General features: G+C 38.0%; 1 protein-coding gene across 1 annotated transcript; it reads right to left on the minus strand.

The window, feature by feature from the left end:
* Window positions 1-5,353, minus strand: LOC122092275 (ras-related protein Rab7-like). The gene is made up of 7 exons (XM_042662604.1): window positions 4,981-5,353; window positions 4,807-4,833; window positions 4,163-4,262; window positions 3,905-4,051; window positions 1,356-1,436; window positions 1,143-1,288; window positions 1-136 (listed from the first exon to the last, which is right to left on the minus strand). The coding sequence occupies exons 1-7, from the start codon at window positions 5,031-5,033 to the stop codon at window positions 70-72; spliced, it is 621 nt and encodes a 206-aa protein (XP_042518538.1). The 5' UTR covers window positions 5,034-5,353; the 3' UTR covers window positions 1-69.
* Between the last annotated feature and the right edge of the window lie 5,197 nt (window positions 5,354-10,550).

Genomic DNA, 10,550 nt, shown 5'->3' on the forward strand with positions numbered 1-10,550 from the left:
GGGGGGGGGGTGGGGCAAGAAAATGATGAATCACACACACTAGAGGGTTGAAAATTAGTCGGTCCTTTTTCAGCATGCACATCCTCCTCCGCTTTGCTCAGTTTCTGAAACTGCCTCAGGTATGGTCTGGAAGTATCTGCACATTAAACATCATCTCATTCATCTCACAGTTCATCAAGGCAGAACAACAAAGAACCTAAAACAGGGACCTACGTTCTCTCTTTCTAAGAAAGTACAATAGAGAAATGTGTCCAAACAGATCGACTCTTCGGCAGACAAAATGCAAAAATACAAAAGCCAGTTTCATAAGAAATGAATGCAGCAAGTAAAAGATAATTTCTTCAACTAGAGACTGACTGAATATATCTTCAAATATTATTTTCCTTTGGAACCCAAAAAGTCAGCATCCAACTGGTCGTACACATCTGAGAAACTCAAGCAGACAACCTCAGCTACTAAAAGAGAAGAAAAACGTCAATATAGTCCCTCTGGATCTACTCAACCAGATCTCATCCACTAGTATCACTTCCAAATGGGTTTAGTTATGAACTAGCAAAGGTGATGATCAAAAATCAACACATCAGAATATTACAGCTGTTAGGAAAACTTTCATGTCATTAATTAGTTTAATTTCATAAGAAGGACGAAAGTTTCAGTGGTGAACAAGAAGTGAAGCATGATAAAAATATGGAAAATACTCATCCAGAAGACAACTGCAGTTAACAAACATTTCAGATGTTATAATGCAAGATTGAGATGTCTTAGCATCCATTTACTTCAGTGATGTATCTTTAATAATTTCTGAGTAGTTACCTAAAAATTGAATACATTTTATGATTTTGGACTAGTTACGTGTGCATATAATTGTGCTTGGAGAAGGCTTTCATTGTCTTCCTCTGGTAAGTATTGACCATGTATTTGAATTTTCTACATGCAGTGCCAGCCATCAAAATTTTTAAGCTTTCCAGTTGAAAAAAAAATGATCAGATGGGGGCATCACTTTACCACCTTGTCAATCCTTCTCAGATTAAACACAACACCCATATAGTGGCTAACCAAGGACCTAGCAAATATGGCTATTGTGGCATTTAAGTAAAACAGGCATGGAAGAGATACGAAAAAGCCTCACAATGTCCACTTACATGTCTTGCTCACGCTCTTTTGCTAATGCTGTTTTTGCAACACAAAGGAATGCAGCATCAACATTGATATCCTCCTTCGCTGAGGTCTCAAAGTATGGTATGTTTCCTTTGGAAGCACACCAGTCTCTTGCTTTTTTCTCTGAAACCTGTACACAATATTTTAGAACCAGATACAAGGAACAAACTTTTAAGGGCTAGTTTTTGTATGCTTACCACTCGACTATTCCCACCGTCTATGTCAATCTTGTTCCCGAGTAATATAAATGGAAATGTTTTGGGATCAGCTGGACTAGCCTGGAGTACCAAATATATAATAAGATAATGAGCATTGTAGTTAAAGATCAGTGTCATGAAATCAGAGATGAAATAAACAATTAAATAAGCAAGGAACTCTAGATCAGACGATCTTTAAGAACTTAATAGGCACAAGGGAGCAGTGGATCAGATCAGGAGTCAAAAATCATACCAGACGATCCTGATTGGTCTACGATGGATCAGCTGGGCCACTGAGGATCAATTTGATCTTGTCATTCAATTGGATGATCCACTGGACAACACTCCAATAGACAATGGACCAGTCTCAACTGATCCTGAACTGGATTGTGCAATTCAGATCAGAACTGTCTGGTCCTTGAAATCTTGATATGCCCAAGAAAGCAGTTGTGTGGAATCAGGATAAGCACTTTCTAGCAATGAGAAGTGTGTTCATAATAGCATGAAGCAACTAGAACTCACAAAAGGATGGTTACAGGCCAATAACTAATAAAAATCATGTTATGATCAGAAGTATGAAACTAGAGGCAGTGTTCACAATCAAAGGCATAAGAAGTTTTGGAAAGATACACAGATAACATTGTGAGCCTAAAGTATCTTGCTCTAGTACTCCATTCATGATTGAATCTGGCATTGCAATGCCCACCATATGCAACAAATTTTCCCCTCCTCACAGGTGTCCAAAAAACTGCCAAGCAGAGGTATTGGTCTCATAATTGTAATAGATGATGCACGATCATATTTGGGACAAAAATTACGTAATTGCGTCTGAGTTTACTTCTGTTTTTCCTCATACCTTGCAAGAAACCAAGGACAATATCCATAAAATGACAAGAGTCAATACATCCAAGAATCAAAACTTGAAAAACTTCAAGAATGGTCAAGGTTACATGTCATCTGTGATTTTGTCTTACAAGGCAACATAACTTTAACTTCCCCCAGCTGAAGGCCATCCCCAAAACAAGAGTCAATCCCATTTGGATGTGGAGTGGTTATTAGCGATGATAATGGCCTATTTTGTAGCAGGGAAGGCATTTTGTGAAATGTGTCGGCTGTCTGCTGAAGCACTGGCTTTAAGAGATGGTTCCTAATTAGCCCACAGTTTGAACGTAGAGTGCATATTATGTGAATCAGATTCTATGACTCACCACATCTATTAGTCAGGTGATGTCTGGCACTAAAGAGGTCTCTGTTTTAGTAGAGGAGATCCCTTGGAAGAGGCTTCAAATGTTGCAGGTTTCAGTTCTGGGCCACAAAACATTAATATGGCAGCTCACAAGCTTACAAGAGGTGCTGTTTTTCTTTTCCCTCCTGGCCTCCTCCTCTATGAATTTCATTCCACCCCATTGAGGTCTTGATCCTATCATCTCTGTGGTTTTGTCTATTTTGTCTCTTCAGAAGAAAAAAAAAAAATTACAATCACTACAAGAAGCATGGTTCAAGGATCGGTCGATACTGATCAGGATCAGGGCAGCTGACCAATCACCTGCAAATTTAAAATGGATCATCCAGTTCAGTGAGAAGATTAGGTCAATTCACAGCAGAACACCTGATTCAGCCAGTTGATTAGGAAATCTCTTGTCAGTCTGTAAAGGTCAAATCATCCAATGCCCTATCCTGACCCATGAAAAACCTTGCTGAGAGGCATAGGTACATACATCAATGCAAATTTGATGCCCCAGAAATTCCAATATAAACTTCACTCAAGCTCAGAAACTTAATAGAGTAGTCTATTTATTGCATCTTTAACTTAAATGGTGCTACCGTAGCAAGTTCTCCCAGAACCAAAATACTAGTAGTTCACATCGGCGGCCTAGATCAAGATATCTCAAGTAACATTTTCTGATAATATCTCATGCAATTCTTGAGAGAACACAACTGGTCCGAAACAACATTTGGTCCTCCAAGTGTGAAAACTGAACCTTTCATTATGGATGTCCAAGTTGTTTTTCCAAGGGTGTAAACTGAAACTTTTGTTATGGTGCACCCTTATTAAAATCATATATGGTAGGATATGTTGGTGTACGATGTCTGGTATTCCGTCGCAGTTTAATCCAGTGAATATTGGTGCAGGCCCCCCGACAGTAACTCACTCAAATTTTTTATTTGAGGGCAGTTTTGTACTTTCCGGAATTAAGGTTTTTCACTATATATTTGTAGCGAGAGTTACTTTCTCTGTAAGAAATTCTGAGAGGTGTGAGGACGAGCATTGTAACCCTATTCTCCATTGATAGTGAAGCAGAATCTCATCTCACCGAGGACGTAGGCAATCTTGCCGAATATGTAAACCTGTGTGCATTGTTTATTCTTGTTTTTTCCATTACCTTCTACATTGCTTTTAGGGTTGCGTTTCTACAAGGATCCATTACTGTCGCAACAGAGATGGTACTATAAGCCCATGCCCAATGTAAGAGACGTATAAAGACAATATAGGACTAGCTTCAGTGAAATAAATGAAACAGCAGCAAATTGGAAAAGCCATCAAATACCTGTTTGAGAAACTCCTCATGCCAATTGTCAAGAGTATCAAACGATTTGAGAACATTGACGTCATAAACTAGAACACAGCAATCTGCACCTCTGTAAAAAGCAACACCGAGACTTTGAAATCTTTCCTGCCCTGCCGTGTCCCAAATCTATCAATGCAAAAAAGTTATAGTGATAGTTTAGCAAGAGAAGATGCAATAATGGTGTCTTGAATCAGTAAATGGTCAGCCTAATGCACTTGTCTTGTACTAAGAACCCACTTGCTGGGTGACAAGCCTGTCATCAATCTGAAGCTCCTTTGTGACAAAATCAGCACCAATTGTAGCTTTATACTGCTGACTGAACTTCTTATTTACATATCTAAATGAGCAGTCAAGGCCCCACATAGGCAAATTCAGATTGTAAAAATTAAATTCGCACTTACAACAGTACAAATTTGACCAGAACCATTGACTAAGGAAGTAAAAGGCTATTCAAATACATGAATAATCAAACACCAGAATGTCTAAGATCATAACTTTATTCCTCACCACCTCAATAACTAAATTTACAAAAACCTTCTAGGCAGCTGATGAAATGAAATACAATGGCCACATTGAATCTTCAATATTGAACAATCTCAATATAATAAGAACTTATAAGTAATTTGAAAGAAAAAAAAATGCAAACTACCATTAAAAAAATATGAATTGTGGTATCAAAAGGGAAAATTCGCATAAGTGTTTTTTTTTTTAATGACAATTTCTCTAGAATTACAAGGAAAATAGAAACAAATTCAAACATAAGAACAACAAAAACAACGAGTAAAACGGCGGAAAGAGCAATTCGTAAAGAATGGAAGCTAAAAAAGAAGGAAAGAAATCAGAGAACATGTCTCGCAGATCCCATTGTTGCTCAAGGATACTGATTCATTAAAGACGTCTTTCCCACCCTGGAATTCAAAAAAAGAAAAAATTAATGCATTAGAACTCAACAAGTAAACCGAATTGACACCAAAATAAAAGTAACCTCGAAACCAAAAAGGGATCCAAAGGAAATCCATCGAAATCGAAATCAAAATAGATGGAAACACGCGTACCCACTGTCTCCTAGAACAATAACCTTGAGCAAGGTCCGCCTTCGCATAGACATGGCGAACAAGAAAAGAAAAAAGACGGAGAAATTTCCTGTTCCAAATTCCCCTTTCTTGCTTTTTCTTTATTATTTCAGGGAATCTGGATTCAGGAACAGGAGCGACAGGAAAAAAAATGGGAATTTGATAAGAGGTGGGGAAAACAAATTAACAAAAATAGATAAAAGTGGGTAGACGCTTTCGAGGTTCTTCTCTCCAGAATCCAGATCACTCTCCAGTTTCCACTGAATCCACTCTGTACGAAGGAATAAGAGGAAATAACCAGAGAGAGACAGAAGGGTTTGATGATCAACAAGACCATACGCGCGCTCCAGCAAAGCCCTTTTTGAAAATTAATGGCCCAGAAGAATCGTGCGTAGCTGACCGTTCGTCGTGTAATGTCATGTATAACCTCAATATTGTACAAAATATCCATTCAGTCCTGCTCTCTTGGTCGGCGGATCATAGCTCCTCGGAGGCCCATTAGGGATTGGCTACTGTGGCCTAGGGGTTCAGGGTTGGTCCTGAAATGGTTTAGGGGAAGATGGTCTGGAAAAAGGCCCAGATGTTCCCTGCTCCTTAGACAGCCCATTGTTGTGGTGATGTTCATGAAAAAATCAGATACTTCATTTCTCACGGCTCTTAAGCCTCAGTCTGACACATTTTGGAACCAGTGTCCGATATGGCTCGATATTCATCATATCAATATTAGTATCAATATTAGTATTGGTATCAATATCAATATCAGTATTGACGATTATTGATATGGAAACGATATTGATACCTATAACAGTGCATGGGAGGGAGATTAGCGGGTTTTTTTTTTTTTTTTAAATCTTTTATCCCTTTTTTTTTTCTTTCTTTCTTTTGTTGTGGAGAGGAATCTAGCAATATGGTGGAGGTAGCATCCTCCTATCTCATGGTTGGTGATAATATTAGGGGAAGTGATTCTCTGAGAGCTCGGCCTATGCGTACTTCTTTTGTCTCTCTCTCTCCTTTCCAGAATAAGGGGTAAAAATGTATTTTCATAGGAGAAGAAAGATTGGCACATGGGGGTGCTGATGTAAGATTTAGGAACTTACATCTTTCCTTGCCTCCAAACACCCCCATCATAGTTTCACAATTTCATGAATCATTTGAAAAGGAAAAGTAAAGAAAGAAAATGATTATATTTTTTAAGAATATGAGGCAACTACATTATCATAATTACAAAAGTCTCCATTTTATTTTTTAAGAAATGAGGTAACTCATTTCAGTTTTTTTTTTTCGTGCAAACAAAGAGGGTTGGAAAGAATTTTTTTCACATAGCGTGTTTTTTACCTGCAACAAATGGAGCCTTTAAAGATGGCCATTACAGAGTTAGAGCACAATTAGAGCCTGGGATTGGCCCACTCTTCAATATAGCCCAATGTTAAATATATAGATGGCCCATAATCCAATTGGAAAATATACAGCTAGTCAAAGCTGGCTACCAAATGGGCCTCCGCAAAGAGCTATCTAAGCCCAAAATGAGGTATTCTTGAATTTTGACCTTCTAATTTTATAAACTTATTTAGACTATAAAATTGTTTGCACTAACCAAAGCAATATGTCAACTTTATTGATTTTGACTCTATGAATTGGTCGTGAAATGTAAGTTCCAGAATCCTGATCCGCCACCTGGTAACTTGTATGCACTTGCTCATGCTTGTAAGACATTTGATGGCTAAACTGTCTATCAAAATATTTTTCTCCTTTCTTGAAAGGGAAAGTGTTCCCCACGATCTTACTGTGGGTGGGTTTTTTTCATGCCAAATCAATGGTGGCATATAAAATGGTATAATTCACATGGGACCAACATGAGCAGGGTAATAGAGTAAAAAATAATAAAAAAATTCACTTGTATTGTCACATGATAAATTAAGATTGGTTTAAAATTCGACATGTGATGAGGAAATTTGATGTCTACTAGTCCACAAAATTTAAGCCTCATTCAACTTGCTATGCAGTAGGCGTTAAAGAGATGATTTCCTTAATTCCTGCATAGAAAAACCAAATCATATGTTCTGCCCATATATCTTTATCAACTTGGAGTCTGAAATTGAGAAGTTGGCTCAACCATATAATCAATTACTACATGGCCAACCCTAAAGGGAAGGTTTGTAGACAAAATAAGGATCTAAAACGATATAGAAAAGAATTGAACTCACAAACGAACAATCACACAATACAAACATGAAGATTTATGTGGTTTAGCAATATTGCCTATTTATATATTGAGATGAGATCTGCTTCACTGTCAATGTAGAATAAGGTTATGGCCGCTTGTCTCACAAATCTCTCAAATTGTTTATAGAGAAAAAATCCTCACTACAAATAAATGATGAAACCCTATACATATAATTTATCAAAATACCCATATAATCCTTTAAAATAATAATAATAATAATAATAATAAAATAAAATAAATTGAATTGCCACTCCTAAACTCTATCTTGGATTTACTAGCTTATCAATGCTCCAACAACATAGATAAGCGCAAAGTGGGCTAATCCCTGCGGACCTCAGTTTCTCAACCTCTTAACAGCTCTTTGGAATCAAGTCACTTAAGCAAGCCACATAATACAAGACATCAATCTTAGAACTATGATATCCATCTTAGATTATTTAGAAATGAATCAAGTGAAATGTCATTGTCCTACAATATAACGTGTAAGAAACCAGAAGACATTCCTCATTTTATTAATTAGGAGAATTAAAAAGGACAACAAACTAGACGTAAGAAATCAAAGTCAACCCCATCTTATATCTGGTTTCCAATGCCAAGAGATTCAACAACCACCCTTAGCTGCTGCCGCACATTTATTCATTTGTTTCAATCCGCCATGAATGTCGTGGGTCTTTTCACTTGTCAATGTAAATACCTACTTTTCTGTACTCTTAGGGGTGTTTGGTTCGGTAAATCTTTGGGATGACATTCTTTATAATGATAATTCTTAATTTTTGGAGCTGTTTGGTTCCACTAAATTGACCCTCATAAGTGAGCACCCTACTTCCCATGAATGACCATATTACAAAGGATGTGTTCCAAATATGAGTTTACCTCAACACCTAAACTCAGATTTGAGTAACATTTTTACCACCTAATATAAAAGGAGAAAGCGGAAAGAAGTTCTCTACGGAAGCCAATATCTCAACCCGCAAGAAACATGTACTAGCCTCAAGGTAGGGGTGTCAATTCCTAAACCGAACCGATAAAATCGGTCGGACCAAACCGATAACAACACGGACCTAATCGAAACCTTATTGGTTCCATTCGGTTTGGAGTATTGCAACACCAAAACCAAATCGAATCGCATCGAAAATCGGATGAACCCGAAACCAAACCGAAACCGGCTCAAAACCCGGACCGAAACAGAAACCAAACCGGTAAGAAACCGAAACACTCCAAAATTCATTAAAAAAATCAAAATTTTCATAGTTTTGTATACATTTGTATTGAAAGTCGAATCCAAACTGGACCAAAAACCAAAACCAACCCAGTTACAAATCGATTTAAGAAACCAAAGACAAACCGAAACCAAACCGCACCGAAATCGAAACCAAATTGAAACTGGAATTTCCTTATTGGTTCGGTTTCGATTTCAGCTTTTCCACACCGAAATCGACTCAACCCGGACCGAAACCGAGCCAGACCGACCGATTGACACCCCTACCTCAAGGCAACCAAACAATTTTTCAGAAAGAAACATAATTCAGAAGAATGTCTATCAAAAGATTGACATTCATATCCGATATATACACCATTTGATTTACCGAACCAAACACCCCCTTAAGTTTACCTATCATGCTAAAGTCAAACAAATAATTTACTAGAACATTATATTATGGATCTAGAAAGATTCAACTGCCTTCACACTTGTTGGCTATTTTCAAGATTCATCTATCTCCGCACATGTTGGGTATTTTCATGCCCAATTGTGTTTAGGCCTAAGAGCATAGACTGGCAAAGTTCATTTCCAAATTATATTATAGGGAGAAGGATAAGTATGCTAGCAGAGCACCTTGGAATCTTATGTACTACTGGGATTTTAACCATAGGATTTGGTCATCTTAAATATAACCGGTAGATGAAGGGAAAAAATCTAAACTTTCACTCCACAGCTGCTACATCTTTTCTCTTCCCTTGGCCCTGCAATTGTACCATGCTGCTACTGCCCTCTCCCTCTTGGAACAAGACCTCTCTCCCTCTCTTTGTCGATTCCTCCTTCGTTTTCCTGCCTAGATTTGCTTTTAGCTTCAAAGGTCTTCCTTCACTTCTTTAATTTCTCATTTTAGTTTTCTCCTATTAAATTTCTGATTTCTTGTGCGTTGAGTTCTTCAAAGGTGAGGAGTAGTCATTCATGAGTTTAGTCACCACCCCCTCTCTATTGAGGACATACATTTTAACCGTTGTTAAAAATCAATAGACACTCTCATTGAAAGTTAAAAAACTACAGCAATTAACTCCAATTTATAAAAGTTAAGAACATATTCGAAGAATCCAATAATCAATAATGCTTAAACACAGATTGTACAATAACAATAGAAGGATTATGAAGGACAAATGAGGGTTTGGTTGCAGCGGTGCGCGAGGGAGAGACGGAGGTTGCAATGGACAATTGAAAGAGATAGACAGAGTCGTTTCGACCAGCAGCAATGGGGCCCGAGGGACGTCAGAGACGAGATGAAACCATTCCAAACTGTAGCAATGGGGCCATTCAACGATGCGCAAGGGAGAGGCAGAGGTAGCAATGGACAGTTGAGAGAGATAGACAAAGCCGTTCCAACTAGCAAATGGGGCCGGAGGCGATGGTCGGGGACAAGATGAAGCCATCCAATCAGCATCAATGGGGCCATACGGGCTGCCAAGAGAGAGAAAAGTAATCAAAACACCCTATTCTTATGCACGTTAGGATTTGTTGCGTTTGAATCCAAGATGGAAGGGGCAGAGAAGGTAGGCAGGGGTCTGTAGAGGCAAGGAAGGAAAGAGAGTGCAAGGGAGAGAGGGGCAGCGGCGGATTGACGAAAATTTGCAGAAGGGATTGTGGATCCAAAGACGGAGAAGGAAGGAGAGAGAGGAAAAGAGGGACTGTACAATGCCAGTGGTGGATAGATTATGTAAAACAATATTTACAAATAGTTTAGATGTAAACTATCAAATCCAATGATCAATAAATGTTAGCATGCTTTATTCCTAGGTAACCCGTTAGTATACTCATCTTTTTCCCTTATATTATATACAAAACCGTTAACATCTAGAACAATAGCTCTTCTGGAAAAAAAAAAAAAGAGTAGATACTTGTTGCAATGGCTCCTCTGAATGTAATCCAATATGTTTTTGTAGTAGTTTAACCATGTTAACAATATTTTCTTGATCAAACTTTTGTTGTTGCACCTAATTTCTTGGGGCCATCATACAAGAGTTTTTGTCTTGGATTAACCCAGTCTTTTATAAGCGGTATCACAATGACCCTCAAAATTAGTTGAGTCAAAGATTTGGACATCATAGGTATCAA

The sequence above is a fragment of the Macadamia integrifolia genome, chromosome 2 (assembly GCF_013358625.1).
Source record: "Macadamia integrifolia cultivar HAES 741 chromosome 2, SCU_Mint_v3, whole genome shotgun sequence".
Lineage (NCBI taxonomy): Eukaryota > Viridiplantae > Streptophyta > Magnoliopsida > Proteales > Proteaceae > Macadamia > Macadamia integrifolia.